At 42.8% G+C, this 25624-nt stretch overlaps 1 protein-coding gene across 1 annotated transcript in view; it reads left to right on the top strand.

Moving 5' to 3' along the window:
* The window catches only part of SLC7A11 (solute carrier family 7 (anionic amino acid transporter light chain, xc- system), member 11), a 59817-nt gene that overhangs the window by 22191 nt on the left and 12002 nt on the right, over positions 1–25624 (top strand). The window contains exon 7 of the mRNA XM_009892169.1: positions 24697–24820. Coding sequence (XP_009890471.1) covers positions 24697–24820 — 124 coding nt within the window. The remainder of the gene's footprint in view (positions 1–24696; positions 24821–25624) is intronic.

Genomic DNA, 25624 nt, shown 5'->3' with positions numbered 1-25624 from the left:
TTCCCCCCATCTTGGGGGAGAGCTGCTCTGTTCTCCAGGTCACCCTTGGAGAGCTGCTGAGGTTAACTGTGCTGCTAGTGGGGATGCTGGACCAGGGGCAAGCCCCACAGCCTGGCTGGTTCGGTGCATTCCAGGGTGACTGCACAAAAACAGCTCAATGTGACATGTGCAATGCTGTCACAAAGCTGGTAAAGCTTCCCTTCGTCACTCTTCTTGGGATTGCACTTTGAGAGGACAAGCAGGGAAGATGCGCGCAATGTTTACGGCAGGGTGCTAGGGATCACAGTCTCTGCACACAGGTACAAATCTACAGTAGAAGACATTGGGATGTGAAACGCTGCTAAATAAGTGGCAGGTGATGGCAGGGCAAGTGGATTGCTATCGGTTGTCCTGACGGAGACCTCTGTGCCACCTGTAAATGGGGATGCTGGACTCTGTCAACCCGAAACAAGCAGTTAAATGAAACAGTTGAATTTTTTTTTTTTTTTTTTTTTTTTTTTAATCCAGTTGACCCCTGTGAATGGCTCTGCTGGAAAGAGGTCTTGTGGAATGGGGCTGGAGGACCTTTCCTATGAGGACAGGCTGAGAGAATTGGGGCTGTTCAGCCTGGAGAGAGAAGGCTCTGGGGAGACCCTATAGCCCCTTCCAGTACCTAAAGGGGCTACAGTAAAGATGGGGAGGGACTCTTTATCAGGGAGTGTGGTGATAGGATGAGGGGTAATGGTTTTGAACTGAAAGAGAGGAGATTTAGGTTAGATATTAGGAAGAAATTCTTTACCCTGAGGGTGGTAAGGCACTGGAACAGGTTGCCCAGAGAAGCTGTGGCTGCCTCATCCCTGGAGGGGTTCAAGGCCAGGCTGGATGGGGCTTTTAGCCAACTCGTCTAGTGGGAGGTGTCCCTGCCCATGGCAGGGGGGTGGAACTAGGTGATCTTCAAGGTCCCTTCCACCTCTAACCATTCTATGATTCTACAAACAGGGGCCTGCTCCACCACTGTTCCCAAAGACACAGGGCAAGGGAATAGTGGCCTAATCCCAGGGACAGCTGTCTCAGCTCCCACCAAACTCAGTGCAGGCTTTAGGTGAGCCACTAATTGTGCTGCTGCTGTAGGTATTTATTAAAACTCAACTGCTTTTTTTTTTTTTTTCTTTTACCTAAATTGCTGTCTTTCCTTTCATTTGTGTTGCGTGCCTTATGTTAAAGGTTGCATACAGTGCGGCGGAGGTATTATGTAGCTGTCTTTAACAGGGAAGAAGGAAGCATAGGTTTGAACCACTTAGAGTCTGTAACAGCTCCAGGTGTGCAATTTGTAATATTTGCTAATGGTTAGGGATGCAAATTACTTACAGAGACAGAGGTGAGCACGGTGATGCCTTCTGCACCGCGCGTGCCAAGGTAAATGTTTGTCTGAGAATCAGTCACAGTTGCGTATTTGCAGGTGTGTGGCAGCTTTTAAAGTAACCGGCAGCTGGTGCCGAGATGAATGATGGGCACCCGTCCCCACGTCAACCAGCCTGCTGCAAACCTGCAGTGAAGGGTACCGAGAGGGTTGTGGGGAGGATAGAACAGTTATAGCAGGGCCAATGCAGAAATCCTCCAGCAGAGAGGAGCTGCAGCAGAGCTGCCGAGAGCCCACGTTTGTGGAGACGTGGCTTTATGCCCCCTTTTATCTGCTGAGCCCTGGACTCCCTCTCCGCTCTTGTGGTATTGTGGAGGATGAGAGACAGAGATGGGTCAGGGCCCTAGAACATGTCCTGAAGTGCACAGGAAGGTGGAAACACCTACTTTTAGACATTGAAGTTTTCCAGATAGGGATTGCTTCGTTTGCTGCGGTGTTGTGCGGCACTGGAGTACAGCGAGCGCCACGGGAAATGTAGGAGAGAGGCAGGGGAAGGGGGGATGCTCGTGACCTTGCCCAGCTGAAAGCCACCTTTGAGCTCCAGCAGAGCGGCCATTCGTACAGGCGGAAAGGGCTCCTGATGGCTGTGGGAGTCTGTGTAGGGGCAGCGGTCTGCCCGGGTGCAATAAATTGCAGGTTTAGGTCTATAAATAGGATAAATACTACAGGCCTGAAGCACTGAGATACCTGGGCGGTACGAAATCCTAGATGGAGCGAGCTGACACAGACAGTGGAAATGAGCCAAGTGGAGAGGAAGTGCCCTTTGAGTTATAGAAGGGAGAGTGGAAAAAAGAGAAAGAAAGAAAAAAAAAAAAAAAAAGATCTGAAAGTGAATGCCATTACTTTTTTTGAAGAGATTTTCGGAAGTAGTGCTGAATTCTCACTTTGGGAATGTCACAGTCCCTTCTTTTCTATAAGAAAAAAGGACGTTATTCTAACCCCGGTTATCATAAGATGTAAAAGTAGCTGTTTCTGTCTCATGCTAAACCTTCTTTTGATGTCTCATTTTTAAGCCTGGACTCATTTCTTTATTCCTCTTTGTTAAAGTGCTTCCCTCATACAGCATTAGTAGGACCTGAAGCAACACGAAGTTGATGTTTGTTTCACAAGGAGCTGTGGCTGCAGCGTTCAGCTCCTTTAATGTACAATTTCTTTAAAAGAACCTGAAATAATTTTATTATCAAGAATATGTGGAACAATGTGGAAGTGTAATAATAAATTTCTTTGACTTTTGAAAATTATGCTGTGCATATGTGTGCTGGGTGAATAGCGATTGCTGTTTGAAATGAAATATCTGAATAATCCTTGAAGCAGAGCTTCACCAAAATAACCTCCTGCAGCCACGTCATGTGCAGCTTTGATCTTTTTGATTTTCTTACATTATAAGGATCAGCCCTACTCAAACTGAGGTCATATTGTGTTGTCTAAATAATAAGTGAATGAAGGAACCGCTGGGTCTCTGAGAGAGAATTTGTCACCTGAAAATTGACAGGAGCAGTGTTGCCTGGAGCAGTAAATTTAGAGGACTGGAAATCAAGCATGTTGAACTTTCAAACTCATTTCTTATACATAGTCTTTGAGCTCATCTGTATTCTTGAGCATCCACTCTGTACTCTCAAGAAACAGACCAAGCTTTTGCAATCAAGACCCTAAAAGCAGCTCATGCCCGAATGGCCCTTCCCTCCTCCCTTCCCAGGCAGAGCAGAGTCCAGGATCAGTGCTCGAGTTTAGAAGGAATTTTGACGGATGAGAAAATAAATGAGAAAATAAATAATAATTTCTCCAGATGAGAAAATAACACAGGAGCGTTTTTACATTTCAGCAATGTCTTCAGAGCCTCGTCAAAGTTGGGGCCAGATTGTGTCAGATCCTGGTCAGAGAGAATCCTGCTTTAAAAATAATTATGTTCTACGTCCTTAGTATGAGCAGATGTGGAGCCCAAACGCTTTATGTTATAAAGATTAGGCTCTTGTTGGAAGAGAAAGATAATATTATTTCACTTTAAGGGAAGGGGAACCAAGACTTGAATTCCTTAATGACTTCAAGGAAGTCTGTGATCAAGTGGGCAACTAGAGGTATCGATTCATAGTCCTCCTTTAACTCAAAAACGTATTATTTCTTTGGCAGTGTAAGTTTCTGTTAGCGTTGTTGAATTTAGGAAATATTTTTCCTTTATTCATCTTCAATTTCAGTTGTATAAAATGATAGATAGGAGATTTTTAAAGGACGTGGATTCTGAAAATACTTTACGGCAAAAAATTAGATTCCTTTGCAGTTGCAGTTAAGTATAGCTGCTATTTGGCATAATCCTTTCTCTTTTTTTTTCTTTTCTTTCTTTTTTTTTTTTTTCTCCCCTTCCCTTATTGGGCCATTTCATTTGCAAATATTCTGTTTCTGTTTGTAAAATAACTTTGGTCCAGCCCAGGCAATCTATCATTGTTTAAAAAGTTACACAGTGCAAAGAACATATTATTGAGATGTATAGTGTTTATAAGCCTGGTCTCAGATTGATAAATCACGTCTTGTACTGTTGAAAAGCCAAGAAATGAATTGCTTTGCTATGACCTTGGGGTCTGAGATTAGTCAGTTTGTCTATTAGATTTTTCCAGTGTTCTTCTCACTTCATTTATTCCTTCTTTTCTAAGGAACTGAGAAGCAGTAGATGTATAGCAAGTCACCAAGGCTTGATGTCATCAGACGTTTTGTAAAAGCGGAATATCAAAATGTTTGATATAATCTGGCTTTATATTGGGTTTAAATAATGTGAGTGTCATGTCTAATTAATCTAATATGTACCACCCATTTGTATTAATTAAAGTTTAAAGTCACACTTTGTATGTATGAGGACTGAGTGAGAGAAATGTGGTATTAGAAGGTTTTTTTCAGGGTGTCTAAGCATCATGGAGATGCAGATGGATGGGAGGGGAAAGGTGGCTGAGATACTAAAACTCTTCCACCTCCCTAGTTGTTTGTAGCCATCTGATTTTTGGCACTACACGCTAGGATGCACCACCCTTCCAAAATCAATCCGAAACTTGAATTGCACTGTTGCTCACTACCAATCTAGACCTTGACTAGTTATTCCTAGTAATCATAACAATGAAAAATATTTTTAATGTTAATTGAGAGGATGCAAGCCTTTGCCATTTCCACCTCTCTGCTTTGTTCATTTTTGTTACTTTATCATTTAATGACAAGCTCTACTCTGAAGAGGGGTATTAATATTGATATTGATTATCTTAGGCACCAGAAAAGGAATAAAGTTAGAAGTTTGTCTCCCCGCAGCTATGCTGTCTATCATTTAAAACACACCTCATCACGGCTTTTTATTCAGGAAAGACAGATGATGTAGTTGAAGCACTGAACTCAGGAGATCTGGCTCAGGCACCAACTTGCTGTGAAAATGGAGGGTGGATTACTTCATCTCTTTTCCTCCTGTTTCCCTCCTTTCTCATCTCCCCTTCTTTCCTCTATACACTTCATGGAGTGAGAGGTATCACTCCTGGCTTCATTTTTGGAGTATTTACGCACTTCCAAGGTCGGGGGTAAGCGGTGGGCTACGGGGAACCAAAAAAAGTTTAGCTGGATTTAAAAATGTATGTGCCTACTCTTTGAACTGAAAGCTTTAGCAGATTTATTAAATCCTGGGTGTGGCTTCTGTAGGTCCCAGTCCTGTGAAGTCTTATATGGCCAGCAGGTCAAGGGAGGTTATCCTCGCGCTCTACTCTGCCCTGGTGAGGCCGCATCTGGAGTACTGTGTCCAGTTCTGGGCTCCCCAGTTCAAGAAGGACAGGAAACTGCTGGAGAGGGTCCAGCAAAGGGTTACAAAGATGATTAGAGGACTGGAACAACTTTCTTATGAGCAAAGGCTGAGGGACTTGGGTCTTTAGTCTGGAGAAGAGAAGACTGAGGCGGGATCTTATTAATGCTCATAAATACTTAAAGGGAGGGTGCCAGGGGGATGGGAACAGTCTTTTTTCGGTGGTGCCCAGTGATAGGACAAGAGGTAATGGGCAGAAACTTGAATATAGGAAGTTCCCTCTAAACATGAGGAGGAACTTCTTTACTTTGCAGGTGGCAGAGCACTGGCACAGGCTGCCCAGGGAGGTTGTGGAGTCTCCCACACTGGAGACATTCCAAACCCTCTGGGACACCGTCCTGTGCAACTGCTGTAGGTGACCCTGCTCTGGCGGGGGGGTTGGGCTAGATGATCTCCAGAGGTGCCTTCCAACCCCTATCATTCTGTGAGTCTGGGATTCTGTATCAGTGGAACAAGGAAGTCTATGTAGGTTCTTATGCAAGTAACTAGCACCTGGGGGTGCTTCCCATGGGGATGCAATCTTATTTTTAACTAAACTTTGGACAAGCCTTTCTCACAAAGTAGCTGGGCATAAATACAGTTCCTTCCTTTGAAGTGTGATGCTGGATGCAGGTATCCCGTCTAACTATAAGCAGAATAGCTTCCGTACCTGGAGTTTGAACTCTTTCTTGACTTATTCTGTTCCACTTACTCATAAAAGATACATTTGACTCCAATTCATTTTCTTCCTGTCAGGCTACAGTGCCAAATATTCAGCGCAGACAAGTTATAGGATTACATTGTGATATTTTATCTGAAGATAACCAAAAGAGACAAATGCTAATCTTTCAAATATTTCGCAAAGCCCATTTGCTCATATGAATTCATCAGATTACTTTAAAGGGAAAGCCAGGTCAGTTAAGTAAGCACTTGCATTTTTTTCTTCGATGTATTATTTGTGTCTTGGGTTATTTTTCTGTTTGAATACTATGAATACTCATACATAGAATGAGGATGTTCTAATAAGCCTCCCCCCCAGCTATTTTTATGTATCACTTCAATAGAAATCTTATTCTTTCTAAATTTTACTGTATCTAACAGCATAACAGGCTACCTAAATTCCCTCAATTATCTGCTAAGCATCTCAGAAGATGAGGCGTCCAAACACTGTTGAAGCCAACATCACTTTCCACAGTTTAATCCCTGTGTGAGGGATAAAATGATAGATTCACAGTCATGTCTTCAGAACTATAAAATCCTTTAACATTGAGCTGAATCTGCCAAATAAAGAAAACAAATTAATTTACTAGATCAAATATGTTTAAACAAACCCAAGCATGTGTTTTGCTATTTGTAAATTGTATGAAAAAAACATTTAATTAAGAATGTAATTCCGTAGTATTTGTGTACGTTTGAGAGCTGGTAATAGATAATTACTAGCTCATAGGGGAGCTGGCTCACCAGCAGGAAACTGTTCTCAATAAAATGAACTTCGCTTTACTTTTGTTCTCTCACTAACCTTATTAACTACTTACTGCTTACATGCCTCACATCGTCAACTCGTTCATTATAGTTTTTTATAAATGACTGATAATTCATCTCTGAAGCTATGTATTTCAGTCCTTGATGCATGTTTTTTGATGGGTTCAAATTTCTGAAATCTCAGTATAGGAACTAATTTTTTGCACTTCATGATTTATTTTTTTTTTTTTTTAATTAAAGGATGCTGCTGCTTCTCTGGCTGCAAGCTGGATCCAAATCTTCTGAGTTGCTTTGCTCTTATTTATAATCTTTTTTCACTAAACCCCCTAGTTTGGGAGACTTCACTTGTCCTATAGTTTGGTACAAAGGTTTTTCAAACTGCGTCACTTGAAGACCATGGATACAACATCAGGCTGAGAATTGCTTGACAAAATATTATGTGGCAGGGAATGCAGGCATGGGCTGTGACGTGGTATGCTTCATAAATACAACTTGCTGGTAGGAAGGAGTAATTATTACTTCATTTTGCACCTGATCTCAGCTAATTTTTGCTGACAGTTTGAGGCAGCTTGGATTCAAAACCAATTACAGAGCTGGGGGGGCGGGGGGGGGAGTATTAAAAATACTCTTCGGCCAGCTATGATCTCAGATAAACGCAATAGTATTGCAGTCAGATTTTCTTGCAGTGCTTCCTAATTCCTAATGGGGATGCCAGTAAATCATTAAGGAATAATAAACTTCTGTAAAAAGCCACCAGACTTCCTTCAGGACATATTGCTTTCGCTGCTGCCCTGTCCTGCATGTCAACGAGTGGAACTTTGAGTCACAAGTAAAAGGATCTTGAAGGAAAAATCTGTCTTGGAGCAGCAGATGCCGTGGCAGGTTCAGCTGAGTTCTGGCTCCAGCTTCTCCTTCTCTCTCCCATCTCCATCCCACCCGCTGCGAGATGTGCTGTAAATGCCCTAACCCTGACAATCTGTTGGTTGTGCTGAGGATGGATGCAATTAAGCGAGCCACGTGTGGAGACGTGCAAATGTTTCAAGGGCTGCAGCCTGCTTGGGAGCCATACTTGGGGCTCATCTGTGATAGGATTTGGTGTGAGAGCCACTGAATCCACAAAATTTTTCCAACCAGTTGGAGTGAACGAGAGAAACTGTTTTTAACTGTGATAGCAGCTTGAGTCAAAACAGGGAAAGGGTCAGGATGGAATTGAAATTGGTAACCTAAATTAAAATCCAAGTATTTGGTTTTTGTTTGGTGGTGGGGTCTTTTTGTTTTGGTTTAGTTTTTTTTTTTTTTTTTAACTTCAATTTCATTGAACTGGATTTTTTGATTTGATAATATGGATTATCCCGTACTCTTGTAGTGCAGACTTTTCTTTGTCCCTGCAATTTTCAAGAGTTCCAGCACACTGGCTGCCTTATGTAATACCTCATAATTAACTGGCGGTGTGGATTCAGTCCTTTAGTTCTTATTTTCCCTGTCCTAGGCTGTTGAACACAAATTCCCCCTGCCACACCTGGGTGTCCATTGCCCCAGAGGTGCAGTGGATCCCCCTCAACAGCAGTGCTGCGTGATTAGAGTGGAAACAGAGAGCACAGTTGGAAAACATGGTGTGCCACGCAGTTTGAGACTGGAGTGATCCAGATATATGCAGAAAGACACTTGCAAACCCGGATGAATCCCCTGCCTTGTCTTTGACACGTGCGCTTTGTGTCTGAGCGGCGCTTTGAATTTGCCAGAGCAATCTATGCAGGCAGCAGAGGGGCTGGGAAGATGACTCGCTGCACGAATTCGCCTGTCATCTGGAGTAGGGATCGCAGAGAGGAAAGGCTCCGGCAGCAGCGATAAAACAAAGGCTGTGGATTTCGTTGGGCACTATTGCTCTGCCTTCCCTCTGCAGACACTCGGAGGCACCTGCTGTGTGTGCGTACTGCTTTCCAGAGGCTGCATGTTTTCCTTACGCATTTAGTTAGGGACTGACCTAATAGATACTCTCACAATCTATAATGTCCAGGAATGTGTATGTGACACACATTCAACATATAGAATCATAGAATTGTCTAGGTTGGAAGAGACCCTTGGGATCATCGAGTCCAACCATCTACCTGACTCTACAAAGTTCTCCCCTACACCATATCCCCCAACACCACATCTGAACGGCTCTTAAACACATCCAGGGATGGTGACTCAACCACCTCCCTGGGCAGCCTATTCCAGTGCCCGACCACTCTTTCTGTGAAAAATTCTTTCCTAATGTTCAGTCTAAATCTAAATCTAGATATGTTATCACTTCTTTTTCCTTTTCCCTTTCCCTTGTTCCCTTTCCTGTTTCTCCTTTTTTTTTTTCCCCTCCACCCCATGTTTTTTGGCGCTAATATCCGTGCTGAGTCCTGTGGTACAATCCCACACCATGAGAGAGAAAGAGAGAGTGAGAGAGATATGATCCTCGGGTGCAGTTTTCAGGCACCAGTATCTTTGTCATTGGTGGCTGCCTTCTGAACACCAATTTAGCATTTGAATTCGTTCAGCTGACCAGTCTTTCCATCTCCTACTTCCACTTTATTATCTTTCTATTTTAATGTAAAAAAAAAAAAAAAAAAATGTTCTATTTAGGTATTGACTGCAGTGAAGAGCTACCTGTGACAGGGTTTAAACTGATATGCCAGTCAATATGTGTAAATTAGAAAAGAGACTGATGTAATCTATAGTGTCTGTAAAGGTTTCAAAGATGTACCTTGATCATTAATTAAGACAATAAGGATGTCTCATAAAATTACAGTTGAGGAGACTAATAATTCACTATCGAATGAAGAAAGGCAAGGTCACTTGTATAATTACCTATTCTGACATTTATAGTCCTTGTATAAAATGCTCCTACTCACCCAGAAGTGAAGCTGGTGGCAGTGGAAATGTTCAGGACTAGGAAATACAGATTAGATACCTAAGCTTTGAGGGCATACTAAAAAAAAAATAAAATGTAGTTGTCTTTTTCTATCTATTTGTTCTGTTTGATTTTTTTTGTAGTATGATTTATTATTTCAAGCAGTCAAAGTTAACTTATAATGGGCATGGGTGTTTAAGGAAGAGTGAGTGGAAAAATGGAAGAACAAAAACGAATGCTATAGATGCAGGGTCGGATCAGTATTGCTGTGCTGGGTTTTAACCATGGATATGTGTATTGAAATTAATAGTGCTATCACTATTCTTTTTCTCCTAACTGACCGATATTGGATCTGATTCCAATTCCTTTTATGTCTCAACAATGTGATAAAGGTATTGCAAAGATGTTAGTACAGAAATCGGGAAAGTAGTCAGCTACCTGAAAAAATCAAAGATATTCAGCAAACATAGCTGGAGGACGGAAGGGAAAAGATAACTTGCAAAGGCAGAGGGCATAACACCCCGCTGATATATGCCAGGACACAGGGCAAGTAGTGTTTCTGTTGTTGTGTGTGCTGTTTAGGAGGGAGGAGGGTAAGGCAGGGTGGGAGAGCAGGCTGCCTGCGCGATGGTCTCCCCGCTAAGGCAGCATCTACGCTACGACAGTGCTTTGGAAGCCATTGCTTTGATAGCTTTGTTTCTGTTTACATAGACCCTGTGGTTTAAGATAAAAGGTCCAACTTGAAATAAAAATGACTGAACAAAATCTCTCTGAATTCTGGCCCCTGCTGAAGGAGAGGTGTCCGATGGAGAAGAGAGGCTCCTGTGGGCAGACTGGTAGGATGACTGGACAAGCAGGTGCGTGGGCTGACATCACGCATAGCCTTATTTTCTCTGTTCCAAGAGTAGTGGAGAAAGGGGGTCTGGGCTAATCTCTTCTGCAGGGGATGAAGGTATTTCAACATTTTGATTTTTACAGTTGACTGCCTTTGTCAATTTAATGCTGACGATGTATGGTGTCGTGACCGGGTGCGGGTGAAGTTATTGCCCAGAGCGTACAGGGAAGAGTCAAATATCTACATGGAAATGAAACTTAAGAGGCAAACCCTCAACCAGGTTTCTTATCCTCTGCCAAGCCCGTGGCACGTCTTTCAAGGAAGTTCAGGGAACTCAACTAGAGCTTCCTGCCCTCCCTCTTCTTCCTCCTCCCCAGTGGTGGAGGTATCTCCCCGGGGTGCAGAGCACCCCGCAGGTCTGCAGGACCTGGATGGCTGCGGTGGGGAATCTTGCAGTGCCTCTGGCTCAGAGTTTCACAGAGCTATGGTGGCCCCAAGGCGTAAAGGTGGGATAAGCCTATGTGTTGTCTTGGGCTCGGGGTGGTGGCCACCCCAGCTGTCTCTCAGCATGGCATCCCTCCGGAGTGGCTCGCTCCTCTCCAGCCTCGGTGGCTTGGTTGGCTTGCTGATGTGGTAACCTGCTGAGTGCGAGGTGTGTTTGCTTTCCTTTTTTTTTTTTTTTCCTTTTTTCTTGTTGTTGTTTGTTTATGTGAGTCATTGTTAGTGTGAATCAGCCCTGCTAAGGAAGTAAAACAAACGTTTATTCACAGTCTCCCCGGGTAGTTGGCAAAATCCTAATCTGCTTTACCAGCAGGCTAAGGTAATGGAACAACAAAACAATATAACCTTCGAAGTTTCCACTGCCCTGCCTTTTCCTTCATTCGGACCACCTGAAATACACGGTGGACTATTTTACCACCTATTTTTCTTGCAGTGAGGGGACACAGCAGTACCCGTACAGAAGGGTGACAGTACCCTCTTTATGAGAACCCCGAACTGCTCAGCAGAATATTCATTGCAGGAATAAAAATCTCTTGCAAGACTGATGCACTGCTAAAGGTCCAGAGCTGTAAAACATACCGTGTTTTACTGGAGAGCTCATGGGTCTCTCGGGGCTAAGCTAGCTCTTCTCTTGGCTGCAGTGAAGGTCCCAGCCTCTCGTTAGACATTTTCATTCTTTTTCGGTGGTTCATAAGCAGGTGGCCTTACCAGATTTACTGGAAAAGAAGTGAGACAGCAGTGCGTCTATGGTAGATAGAAAAGGGAGCAAACTCACCAGATCGTTTATAACCAGATGAGGCCAAAAAAAAGAAAAAAAAAAAGTCCAAGTAAGGATCAGATAAAGCTGTGTCTGTACACTTACAACCTCAGCTGTGGCACTGAGTCCTACCTGCCAAACATATGGGGCCAAATCAGCAAACGTTTTGCCTACGTAAGAATTACTGGCTTGAAAAGCAGGTTTTCGTTTAACTGTGATGTATTGTTTCTTTGTACGCTAACGCAATGCCTGGCTGATAACCTCTATTGGACTCTGCTTTGGGCTAACAGCTGGGGAAGGTGACAAAGCGCGTGTCCAGGTGAGGTGGTTCAGAGCTTGGTTTTGGATATGGAACAGGGTCACTGCAGCTCCCCTGTGACAGGGCCCGCCCCCCCCCCGTGCCCCCCCCCCCCCCCCCATTTATCGCCTTGGGCCCTGCGGGGATTAGACTTTTTGTGAAAGAAAGCAAAGATGGTATATGCAACTTTTGGTGCCGATGCTGCTCTGCAGTGTAGGCAAACCTCTCCTGGGTTTTCCCCTTCCCCCTTTAAAACAGGAGCCTGGTTTCCTCTGACGCTGGTGCCTTTGATTCCTTATTTACCAATGTGGGAGAGGCGATTCTGAGCACTCGCCTTAATGTTTCGGTCTGAGATTTAAATCTGAGTTTCAAATAGCACTGAAGTCTCACTGTAAAACCCAGCAGACGCCAATAAATTCCTTATGAACTTGCATAGGTGTGGATCAGTCTTTGCTGGCGGGTACTGCAGGTGGAGGTTACATCCTGCGTATAGAAAAAAAGGGGAGTCTCAGCTGTTTTTTCCTGTTGTTTGTAAAAGCAAGCCAACACCCACCTCCTATGGGTAGTTATATAGGGCAGACACTGCTAGTTTAATTCAGTTTAATTCTGTTCTGTACCGTGGTGCATCCTGTCCTGGCTGCAGAGGATCAAGAGCCTTTTCGTGCCCCTCTTGTTTCCTTTTCCCTTTAATGCTGAGCCTCCAAAATGACAAAGTGCAGAGTGCTAAGCCAGTGTTAGGTGAGCGTGGTGTTTTACCAGAAATGGTAGCAGCATCTTGCGTGCCATTAACAGTAACCTTTTGCTAGAGCAACATCTAAAACTTCTCTAGGCTGATGTGGGCAGCTAACTGGCAGAGAAAGTGAGACAGTGTTTTTTTACTGGTATAAAATACAAAACGGGACAATAAAATACAAATAAAGGGATGAACTACTAAAATTGGAAGGGTAGTATGTTCTTTATTGTACTTGGCCATCAGATTGGAGTTTTATAACTGTTCAGTTATTAACACATGTCATATCATCAAGAGTACTTATCCTTTAGAACAGCATGGTCAAAATATCAATAGCAATGATATACACAAGAACATGAATATATTCCCCTTGGTTCAGCTAGAAGCATAACTTACTCAACTTTTACACCGTCTTTTTGGATGAGACATTAAATAGGGTTGTCTTATTTGATTGTTCAGCTTTAGTAAGTAGTGAAAATTGCTGACTTGTATTTAAGATATGTAATAGTTGTATCAAAACAAGACAATTTGGCTCTGCACATCTTTCCTGTAGGTGAGCATATCCCTTTCTGTGCGATCGCAGAATTTCCGTCAGAGGACGCAGTAGGTTCTTCTTAGCCAGCGAGCGCTCAGATTCCTCTTCCCCTGCACACCCCTTCCCTATGTGGGAGCTGTTTGATGCGCGTGCTTGTGGGTTTACTGATGTTCTGGAAGTGGATTGCTTACAGTTTAGCTTATACTTTGATATTTGGCTGTCAGTGTATTGGAATTTTGGATATACAGTGACAGTGATACTTTATTTAAGAAAAGAATATTGTTAACTAACAACCCATAAGGGTTTTCAATCATTTAAATTACAGTACAGCCTATATCCATGAACTGTAAACTAAGAGGATTTATATAAGATTATAACAGCTCCAGAGGAGCTGTGAAGTGAATAATCTGCATTTTACAAGTTGCGCTGCTGTGGTCTATTATGTCAATCCTCATTCACTTGTAACACTTGTTGTTGAGCAAGTACTGTTATTTGCATCTTCACCTTCTCGTTATGTGTTGTTCATTGCAAAAAAAAAAAGGACTATATAATAGCAGTACGTAATTTTTTGAAGTGTGATGGAATGAAGTGTCCCTTAGAAGAGTAGTTTTGGTATCATCATTTGAAAAGATCTAACAGTAGTGGAGAGACCCCTTTATAGATCATGAGAATGGATAGAGAATAGGAGCACTCTAGTATGACAAGAGGTTGAACTTCTGTGTGGGGTTATTTTAGAGAAGAGAGGAATTAGATTCATCCTACAGTGAAGGAATGACAGGCACTTCTATATTCTCATATCTGTTTATTACAGGAAAAAAAATATCTGGTAAACAAAACCAGATAGAAGTAAAGATTTATCCACAAAAAGCATAGAAGACTATGAAATTCATTTTTCTGGGGGCAAAACTACTTTAAAGGATGAGTTTTTTGTTGGGTCTAAGGACAAAACATGTCTATGGATGTGAAGAATAAGCAGAATCACTTTAGGATTCTTGCTTGCTGCTTGTGAAGGCCACAAGGAGAGTCTTTTTATTAGTCATGGGCTATCCCAGACACAAGTAGGTCCCAACTGTAGGCCACCTAGACATGGTGTGGACTGTTGTCAGAGTCAGGATGCTGTCCTAGAGGAACTACCCTGGAGTGTAACGAATCACATATTTCTCTCTGCTCCTAAGAAAATAATTTCCCCCACAGTGGCACAAATCCTGCCATCTGCTTCGTGCTTGTTTTCATTACAGAAACAAGTCTTGCAAGCACTTCTCCTAAAAACATAAATTTGTCCTGTGTCCCCAGAGCTGGTGTTTTCTCTAGGCTTACTTTCAGGTGTAGATGTCAGGCAGGCTGGAACTGAACAGCGTGCTATCGAGTGCCAGGCTGTAGGGCTTTTTGATGGCACCAATACATGCCTTTTAATAGTCAGAATAAGAGACAGTGCAATAATTTCTGTATAAACCATCATTATCGCTTTCATTTTAAGATTTTAGCATGGAAGACTAGCATATCATTGGCAGAGGGTATACACTGAACAGTGTGCCATTGCAAAGATGAGTCAGCCTTAAAATCCAAAGTCTCATAGATCATACTGCCCAAGATCATTGAAAAAGAATTATGCCCATTTCACATCATTATCCAAACCGGAAGGAACTTGATCTGCAGAAGAGTTTCAGTACTAACTCTAAGGGTTGTGTGTAAGATTTCTCAGCTTGGACACAGAAGGCGGAAAATCCAGCCTTACTGCTGATTTTGAAAAATTTTTATATTTCTCTTCGTGACATCGCTTCATCACTTCTTTAAAAAAAAAAAAAAAAAAGATATGGTCTTCTCCTGTGCATGTGATTGTAGTTCAAGTAGTATAAAGTTTTAGCGAATGAGGATTTCAGCTTACTGATATTTCCTTTCTCAAAGCACTGAAGGTAATAAAATAGAAAAAAGTTGATATATTCCCATTTGAACTCCATTCAAGCGCCTCCAGTTACTGCACACTATAAAGGCATATTGCAGCTTGCACTTGGAGTTTTCTGGATTTCTCTTCTGTGTCATAACTTAGGCATTCCTTATAGAGTTATTTCAGCGTGCCATAAGAGCCGTCCCACATCTGTAGCCAGTCTGCTAGGCTGTCCTTACCAAGAGCCTCATTTCCTTGCTTTCTGTAGAGAAAACTATTTATCTGCCGGTCAGCCCCCTTCGTGGCAGCGCAGTATTGTTAAGACATCTCCTTTTAATTTCATTTAAACCCTTTTATATCTTTTAAAATGCTAATGCTTCAAGGCACCCATGGTTACCATTTTTCTCATTTTGAATTCCTTCAGAGGAAGAGCCTTTCTTGGTGAACGATATTTCAGTTTCCATGGTGCTCCTTATTACAAGTAGCTGCTCTTTTCATCACCGAATGGTGCAATTTTCATTCATGCCGAAATATCAATGGTAACATACAGCAGCAAATTGTTCCTTTATGATCCTTGGCATTGTGGAAACTCTCCTGCTCAAAATTAAATGTCAAGGAATTTAACAAGTATGAAAAATCTGACTCCTTTTATGCACGTGCACACAGAGGCACACACTCCTCCCTCCATCCCTCTCTGCACCTAAGCATTTTTCTTCCCTTGTTACTATAAGGAGTCATTAATATGCTACCAGCGATGCTTCCTAAAAAAGTTGAGCTGCGGGGCTGAGGGGGGGCGGCGTTCCCTCCTGTACCCTCCGCCGGAGCCGAGAGAGGTGTTTTGTATTCAGGCTGCTTGTTCCCAGGCTCTGAACTTGAGCGGCTCGTTTTGGGAACAACAGCAGCCCTCGCCATCCTGCTCCCTTGCATTACTCAAAGTCTCGCTTCGCCGTTTGCTGTGCCATAAATCAGAAATGTATGTCCTCAGCATAGACAATAGAAGCACGTACAGATCAAGGCAGGGCTCCGTTTCCACGCCACCCCTGCTGCCTGCAAGCGCTCAGGTACCTGCGGTGGTACGGGAAGGGTGTTGTGATACACAGCACGATTTTTGCCGGGATTCCTTTTGTAACCACCATAATCTCATTCCCGGGCCATGACATTATCGTCATGTGGGTAGCCGCTGTCTGCTGGCTTACGTTTCCCAGCTATGAGGACCGATCTGCTCAATTTCCACCCCAGGTTCGCTTGCTTATGCTGCTAAATATTGCCCCAAGCTACTGCCAGTGCTCTGCCTTTGCGCGTCGTGGGGAAGTGGTGGTGCAGGACGGCAGCTCTGCCAGCTGGTGAGCCTGCAGGGAACTTCGGGAGACTCTGTCTTTCCTAGGAAAAGGGATTCTGCCTGGGGAAAGTGGACCCTGTTCATAAATCTGGGGGTTCAGGGAATTAATAATTTTGAATTCCCAGGAGGCCTTCCTGCAACGAATAAAACTACTTCTAATGCACAGTTACATCACAGCCTTCTTTTTACATTTATTTTAAGTCTGGCAGCGTCTGTGCAGAGCAGTTATGAGGATGTTAGACCCTCGATCCCCCCGATAAGGCAGCTTGGAAAAAGTGCTTTGGATCACGCCTCTGCCCCGCTCCCCTTCCTTTCCAAACACGAGCTTGGTGCAGGCAGGGGTTGTGTTTTTACAACCCTGTGTCAGGTTTGTGGTCGCAGCTTCCTTGCCTCCAAGCAGATACTGTGATTTACTATTGCCTCACACCTTAATCTACACTACTGGCGCTGCTGTAGGGCACTGCCATCAAATAGGCCTCAGAAGCAAATAAAACGCTGGAGCTTGCGAAAGAGCAGAGGTGCTCCCTTCGTCTCCTGGTTGAGCTGGGCAATAAAAGTCAAATCTGAGTTTTGGCGTCTCTGGTGGAAAAGGTCACGCGCTTCCTAGAGTACATGAAAGTTTCCCATAAATGAAATAAAGGGAGGATGTCAAAGCGCTGATGTTAGGTAGAAGCGTGGAATTCATTCATCAAACCCAGGAGTGACAATATATTTCTATTTGAATCCTCTGAATTTAGGGTATGCTGCTTTTTAAAAAAAACAAGATTTTGTGAAAGAGAGTGGTAGACGCTGTTTTAATTACAGGCCCAACCTAAACCACGCCTTAATCGCAATGCCCTAGGTGAATGAACATCTTCATCCAAGCATCTCCACTGTCATTTAAGGTTTTGAAACGCTAAATGCTGATCCTTTGCTTGAGATCCTGCTCAGCCTGCTGCCCACATTTCCAGGCACCTGACTTTTCTCCAGTTAAGCCACCCAGGCTCCCTGAGGACAAGCAAGCCTGGCTTTCCAGAGCAAGCCCCACCATGCAGGGGTGGCTAGACCTGACCGTTACAACAGGACAGAAAAGGCAGCTTAGGTCCTTGGGACCTTTAGGTCCTCAGAAGGAGCGTGACTTGAGGTCAAATTGCAGTGCAGAATAAAAGCCAGGTCTGGTTATTCATACGTCTCTTGGAAACAGTCATAAGCTTTGTACAATCAGTTTGCAAATGAGGTAATGTGAAGATATTGGATACTGGCTCTTGATGGACATATGGAAATGGTTTATCGAAGAGTTGACTGAGAAGTCACAGGGGATGATTTATTTCTTATGTTTCTCATCTGTGTTTTATTTCTTTTTTTTAAAGAGAAGGTTTTAAAAATTAAGCTCCCATTTTACTTGCATTTCATATAATTTCAGCTGCTCTGTGTACTGCCTCTTGTGCTCTCTTTCTGGCTCCTAACAGTGCTCACCCGCTTGCTGTACAAGCAACACGCGTGGCTAAGCAGAGACAGGGTGACGAATATTTAGCCTTGTAACCTGGAAAGTCCTTTGTGGATTTAGCTGTCATCTTTAATATCTGCTGTCTGGGCCTAATTTTCTTTGGGAATGCCAGGAACGCCATCCGCTCCATGCGAAAAGATTCAGGCTCCTGCTTGAACATGAGAGGTCTCTCTAGCTGGTAGCCCAGCTTTCGGAGGAATCCATTCCATCTTTTAAAGAAAGGTGTTTCATAAAAGGCATTGGCTTGTCAAGTTAGGCCTGGGGCCATGGTGTAAATGAATACGGCACTCTGGTGAGATCTGGCGTGCCAACCTGAGTCGGTACACGAAATGACTGCAGCCAGGTTCAATCCTCTACTAAAATAAAGCGAATCAGCCTGTGAGCATGACAGTTATCCTCAGTCACTGCAGGGCTGTTGGGCAGATCTCCTTAGGATCTTCTGCTTGGGACTTTCTGCTTGGGACTTCAGCTGGGAGGGTTTGCATGGAAGATGTTACGGAGAACAGCGTTGCCTTGTGCAATTAGTACCTTTCTAGGTCTTAAGTTTTAGCCAAGAAAGTATTCATGCTCATTCACTTTTTAGGGATGCCTGCTGGAAAGGGTATTGAAAACATTTGAAAAGTTAAGAAAATCTACCACCCTTCCCAGCACACTTTTAACGCAGTTTGACCCATTAAAGTCAGTTGGTCACAGAAGACCCCTTTTATGAACGATAACCAATTATAATCCAAACGAGTGAAGTCAAATGCCAGGAAGAAAGCAAGTATATAGGTGCAGCAGAAGCTCTTTTCTTCTCTTGCTAGGTGATAGAAAGCAAGAAGGTATTTAAATGCGGACTGGGGCCTGGTTCTTCACTCTGTTGTCGCAGTGTCCTGCTGCTGTGTCTGCGCAGATGTCAGAGGTACAGACCCAATGCATCAAAACGGAGAAGAAAGCCCTTTAACGCTCGCTTCAGCAGTAACCTCCATGGAGCTTGTGGTGGCGTAAATGAGAGCGCAGCTTAATAGCTTGTCTTTCCTTTATTTCATTTCTCCCCTGGAAAATCACAATCAAAAGAAGATGAAGAGAAGTCATGTAATTTAATAGTGTCTGAGCTGCAAGCCCACAAACAGCAGCTCCGGTCTGGAACATAAGGCTGGAGCATATTGGGAGGCAGTGAAGGGGGAGAAGCGGTGATCTGCTGAGAACCTTCGCTACAATAAACAAAATAATAATAGCTCGTTGCTAAAGTCAGGTGTTAGGCGTTGCTGAGATCCATATTAGCATTTACAAATCCACGGATTTGAGAGCTGTTGTGATCATTCCCGTCCCTTTTGCCTCTCTATTCCTGGCTCTGATTCTGTCCTGGAAGGTGGCCTCCTTTTAAGTTTCGCATCCTCCTTTTCTCCTAACAGATGGGTGAGATTGTAATTTTTTCACACGTTGACATGGTGAGAACCATTTGATCCCTTCAGTGTAATGGGCTGTCTTGTAGGCGGCTTTTTGCATGAAAAACGTGTATCAGAGATAAGTAAGTTTATATCGAAGCATATCGCTTTCCTGTCCAGGATTCGGGATTGCCATAGCTCACGGAATGACTACCCAGGAATAGCAAGAGGTGTAAGGCAGGCTCTGGAATGCAGCACCTACTAAGCCAAGCCTATACGTCTTCTGGTCTTGCACTGAAATCCTGGGAATGTTAAATTACCAGCGCTCTCTTGCTGCTTTTTCTATTGTATTTATTTATTTTTTTCAGTGTCAGGTTATTTGGATAAATTTGCCCTTGTGACTTCTTCTGCGCAGCTTTGGCCCTGTGGAGAGTGCGATGGATGATTAGATTTTTTTAAGAGTGCCAAAATCTGGAAACAGTTCATTTGGAAAATTGCTTAACAGATTGCAAATGGTGAATAAATTATTGCACAAGGGATTTTTTGAAAAGGGTCTTGAAACTCCTGTGGTGGTAAATTTTCAACTCAAGAAATATAGCATATATAGGTTCATGTTCATGAAAACCAGGCAAATCCTTGCCTGGAAGCCATGTGAAGGAATTAGGACCTTTCCTCTCTCCTCTTTTCATTTTTTCTTTCTTTTTTTTTTTTATAATTTAAATATAGCAGAAAGTATCTTTCACAATTTCCATAGCACAGTAAAGATGTGGTTGTCTCACCTAACTTAGCCAGTAATTAACTGATTTGTTTAGACCTTCTTATTTATGTTTCCTGGCTGGGTCCCGCTGGTGCAGTCTGAGCAGACTGAGCATTTGTAAAACCTGTATTTGCAATGGACGCGAGGAAATTATTTTGGCACGGCCTCTAAACAACAAAGGATGTGGTGGCAATGTGTTTCATACTTGTGAACTCAGCTGACTCGGTGGGGCACGTTTTGACTGTGCACTTCTCGTTTCGTAGAAAGAAGGGCCTGCAGTAGTCACAGCTCTTAGCGGTCACTGTTCGTTGTTACAAAAGTTGTCATTAAGGTGGGACATGAGCTGTAGACTTCTGGGAATGTTCCTCAGCTGATTTAGTGACATTGTTCCTTCTTATCCCCAGGTTCTCACTTTGGCTTTCTTTTTCTTTTTCCCTTTTTCCCTTCCCTCCCCCTGCCCCTTGCTCGGTCAGCTCCGTGTTTTTTCTCTAAAAATATTTGTAGGAGGTATTGCAGTACCAGAGCAGATTATCAGAAGATCTATGATTCTGCAACGCTGAAGGTCAAATCTAAAACCCAGCGGATATCCTGATTAAGTGAACCCTGTGCCCTGGCTCCGAGGCCTTTTACAGGCTCTAGAAGGAGGAAATTTGATTCTAAGCTGTATACAGCATAGCTTGGCAATGTATTTCGGCCCTGTATAGCCACAGGATGGACTAACTCTATTCCTAATGCTGAATTCGCTCTGATGGTAGACTCCTCAGTGACTTTGAGAAGCACAAGGTAGATGTGCTCTTTTTTTAAGCTGTTGCGATTCTTCATTATAATTGCTTTTTATATAAGGCAAAAGGGGAAGATTTAGCTTTGAATAGTAGCTAGGGGTGGGTACATCTCAAAATGTGTGGAGATTCAATTCAGTTTTCATCAACATTCAGATGCTTAGAAGCTACCCTAATTGTCTCTCATCTGTTTTTATAAAGAGTTTGTAATTATACTGTCAATATTTTCCTGATTCAGGCTTCCTCAGATATTTTTTTTTTCCTTTTGATACTGTTTTTCTTCAAAGTTCTGGGAGAAGAGATAAATATTGCAAAAGACTTTGCTGGCAGCCACTTCCCCTACTACCCAAGGAGCTGCCTGCTTGAGTATTGTCTTAACGGTAACACATGAGACACTTCCCAATCATCATAATGTCAGCACCTGAAGGTCTACTTAGAAACCCAGCTGACTTGACAATAGTTTTTCTTGATTTTGAAATCTCTTGAGAATTAACTCTGAGATGAAATGCAAAAGGAGAGCACTGCCCTACAGTAACTAGTACCCACTTCAGTGCAAGTTCAAGTCCTGGGCCTGCTTTAAGTAAATAAAATATTGTATCTGAGCACACACAATGCTATGTTTTTTAAGCTGTTGGCCATTTTGAAGTCTTTACTGGTTGGACAAGATTTCTGTCTTGGTCCTAAGATTTTTTTTGCTGAGAAATGTCATACCGAAGTGGTCAAGTTTCACATCAAAAATTTTAGATTCAATGAATCGAAGTCCTAAAGTGAAAAATATCTTTTTTTTCTTGAATTTTCTGACTCCTCTAGGCCAAATCTTTCAGCTAGCTGTGTGGCAGTTGCGTATTTGCATTATATCAGAAACACGGCTTATCAGTGTTCTAACACCCTGTGTTGTGTTTGATTCATAGGATGCAGAAGTGAAAAGGCAAAATCTACATTGATAGAGGCAATTTAACAAAGAATAGGATTTAGGTGTGATTTTTTGCTGATTTGAAGAGAAGATTTGGAAGTCTGGGAGAATATCTAAAATACAAGAAAATTGGTAAAGTGATCCTCCAAGGAAAGGAGGTGATTTTTAATGCTAATAGCATTACAGTTTTTATTCTACTGCAGTGATGGTAGCTCATCGCAAAGAGTTTGATAGCGGCATCGTGTTGCAAATTGGGAACTGCCTCTTAAATTGGATGGATAGAAAAGACATGATGAAAGCTCTCGCTTAGTGGTTTTACATATGGTTCCTACCTGTCTGTCTGTGCTTTCAGATGACTCGAGGACCAAGTGTAAACCTGAACTGAGGTGTCAGTGAGAAATGAGCTGTACCGTATTACTCATCCCTGAAATCTTAAAAATGGCCTTTCATTTTTGACTAAATCTGTCACGGAAAGCAGTGGCTAATGAGCAGCACTCGGAGGGGCTGTGTGCGAAGGTACAGCAGCCCTCTGAAGGCCGGCTCCTGCCGGGAGACAAAAGGAGGTGCAACCCGAGCGCTCGCTTCGCTCAGAAGATGAGGACTCGGAATCTTAGAAGTCACAACATCCCTTGTGCTGCTCCGGGTGTAAGTTATCATCTGCTGGCTTTTTGATGAATAACGCTTGCTGACTGGTTCTGGCTTGGTTTTGGGGTTTTATCCTTCACTTGAGTTGTGGGGGTTTTTTGTGGTGTTGTGGTATTACTATCCAAGGAGGTTAGTGCTCTTCAACATAACAAGGCAGGACCAGCAGGGCTACGAAAACAGTCATGTTTGTGAGCATGATTCCTGCCCCCCCCCCCCTAATTTTGAGCTTCTATTTTGTTTTAGGGGAAATTAGACTGGGATTTAGATTAGAAGAGAAAACAGCAAGCAGGTGTTTAGTAAGAGTTAGAATGGACCATGATAGTTTATGAAGTTTAACAATGTGGTTTTGGTCATTCAAATAGTACTTGTGAAAATAGTACAAATTTTCTATCTTTGGCTAGAAACTTTTAAGGCTGGAGTGAGTGCTGATTTATCCAATAGCTTGGTGGTTGAAGCATTCATCTGTGATGCAGAAGATACAATTAAAAATTCTTTTCTGAGAGGCTTTGAAATCATGTATCCCTACCTTGAATCAAGTGCTAAGTGGATTGAATTCAGTTTACACCCAGGTCAGGTAAGAAGCTTAACCAAACTGGTTGCAAAATATCTGGCAACTGACCTTCAAAACCACTTTTTTCACAGGCACACACAGTTCTGCGGTATGTCTTGAGTCAGTAACTTTGTGTTCTTTCCAGCAGTACAGCACTTGTATTCTGGGCTGTGTGCTCTGGTCCTTGCCGTTGCTTTCTCCATCAACAAGCACATCCTCCAACTGCCTCCCCTCCTTCCCCTTCCTACCCGTGTCCATGGGTACATGATGGTATTCGACACCATGGTTTCTAAGGTGGGCAAGATGTGCGACCGTGATACTGTCCCACTTTATTTATTTAGTCTCAGTTTAGAGCTTCTTTTCAGCTCTATACAGGCATAGTGATGTCGGATTTTTTTGAGAAATAAGGACTGGTAGTGAAGAGGATCCTTGAAATTCTGACACAGCTGAGTTTCTTTGAGGGGGAAAAAAGAAAAAAACCAAACAGAAAAAGTTGAATCTTTGTGTTTCTTTTCAAAACACCCTTTCCTTTAAGGTACTTATAGTAGTCCTTTAGGACTGTGCTTGTGGCCTATTCTGGGAGACCGGAGTTACTCATCCTGTCTCACCTTTCTCCCACCAGATGGAGCAACCTTCGCAACAAAGTTCTCTAAATGTGGCAATCTTTGCATCTCTTCAAAAACAATCTTAATATAGACAGCTGGAGGGAACCAGCCATGAAGCAGGAGCTCTCAGCTCTCCTCAGAGGGAGCATACTGCATCTTTCCAACTGCAACTCTTGGCCCTGGAATTAAAGGACCAAACGTTGGTTTCAGATCTGAGTCTCTTCTTGGTGTGATGCAGATAGCAATGATAACAAGTGGAAAGACACTGAAATAACATTTGGTTTTTGTTCCTAACTCGAACGTTTGCCTGCAGTGTTGCTTGGATAAATTCACTGTACCTCTGTTCCTCTTCTTTAATAGAAATAATTCTGCTGTTCTCCTTTGCTGACTGGGAGGACATACTATGTAAAAGTTCGGCGTTATTATTTACTTGTGTATAATTGTTCTGCCTTCTAGCTAAGATGTCAGAGGTTTTGTACCGTTCAGTACTATTTGTGCTGTGCTAACAGCAAAAATTTATGTTGTACCTGTTTCTGTGTCATTTTCTGCCGTCGTGTATCCCTGCATGGTGAGCAAGATAATTGGGATGTGGTAGAGCGTGTGAGGGAAGAGTTGCACAGAGGAGGAGAGGGCAGAATCACACATGCTAGACATTTTGACATCCAGGGGAAGATGTCGGACCAGCTCCAGGTGGGCATTGAGTGCCGGTAGGTATGTTAGAGATGCCGCTGTGGTTGCTCTGCTGATAGACGGAGAGCTGAACCACCTGCATCTATCATCTGCCTTATTGCTGGTTCCAGCATTGATACCTGTTGCCTTCCTGTTGGGCTCAGCTTGAAAGTCGGTATGGGTGGGCAGCTCAAATGGGCCATACTTCTCATATGGGAAGTGTGGGGACCACAATTTCTTGGCATCCCCGAAGGACCCCTTCCTCAAATGGTTTCTCACGTCTTCATTATAAACCTATTTGCTTTGTGTAGATGGTTTTGTTTAGATGTGTTATTTTTTTATTGGTAGTTTCTAATCATGATATTTTGGGATCACTAAATATGCATTCGCCATCATTAGTGGCTTCTTCTCATGTTATTTGTTTCATGTTCAGGGAATAGCAACCAGATTGCAAAATAATGAGCTACCTTGTGTATTTCAGAAACATACCCCTCGCAATATGCATTTCAATGATTATCGTCACAGTTGGCTATGTGTTAACAAACGTGGCTTATTTCACTACAATCAGTGCTGGGGAATTGCTGCTTTCAAAAGCTGTAGCAGTGGTAAGTCACAGAAGAAAAATGCAAAGCTATATCCCTGCTGCAGTTCTCTTTGTTGATATATTCTTATTTCCAGGGGAAAAGAATTGGGGGGACACCTGCAATGAGGTTTTTCTATGGCTTCTCTTTTACACCACGTATTAGCATCCCAGTGAACTTAGTCTGATTTTTGACTGATGAGTGGGATTGCACTTAAGGCCATCAATAGCATTTGCAATGTATAGTTAGACTGTATTTATTGACTTGATATAACAAGTCAATAAGACTTAAACTTTATAGCCAAGTACATGCATGAAAAATTATTTGCTGAACTCCTGGGAAACAGGAAACACAGATATTTGTGGAAGTGGGAGCTCTGAACTATTTTTGCTAGCAAGAAGCTGTAACGCTGTCTCCACACAATGTGCATCCCAAGTACTTAGAAAGGGGGTTGCTGTGAAAAGTGGAGTTCGTTTGGGAAGGAGTTGCAAGGCAACCTGGCTTGGAAATACTGCTTCGATTTTTCTTGCTGAATTGTGGTGATGAAACTGATTTTTATATTTATGGTATCCGACTCGCAATAAGAAATAAAAATTTCCGCTTACTTTTCAGTAGTGACACTGCCTGTGGCTATTTCAATTGATGTGGCGTTTAAAAAAATGACCAAATTCTGTAGGTGATGGGAGATTTAGAAACAAAACATTTTGCAAACCTGAAGAAAATTGTGCATGTCTCCTGTGGTGCCCAGAACTCCAATTAAGGCTCTTCTGGTAACCTACAACAATAAAGTGTGAATGGATGGACTATACCACTGGGAAGCATCAGCTA

This window comes from Charadrius vociferus, unplaced genomic scaffold (genome assembly GCF_000708025.1).
Source record: "Charadrius vociferus isolate BGI_N301 unplaced genomic scaffold, ASM70802v2 scaffold199, whole genome shotgun sequence".
In the NCBI taxonomy this organism is placed as follows: Eukaryota; Metazoa; Chordata; class Aves; order Charadriiformes; family Charadriidae; genus Charadrius; species Charadrius vociferus.
The sequence above is the reverse complement of the archived record's forward strand: the minus strand, read 5'-3'. Positions and strand labels throughout refer to the sequence as shown.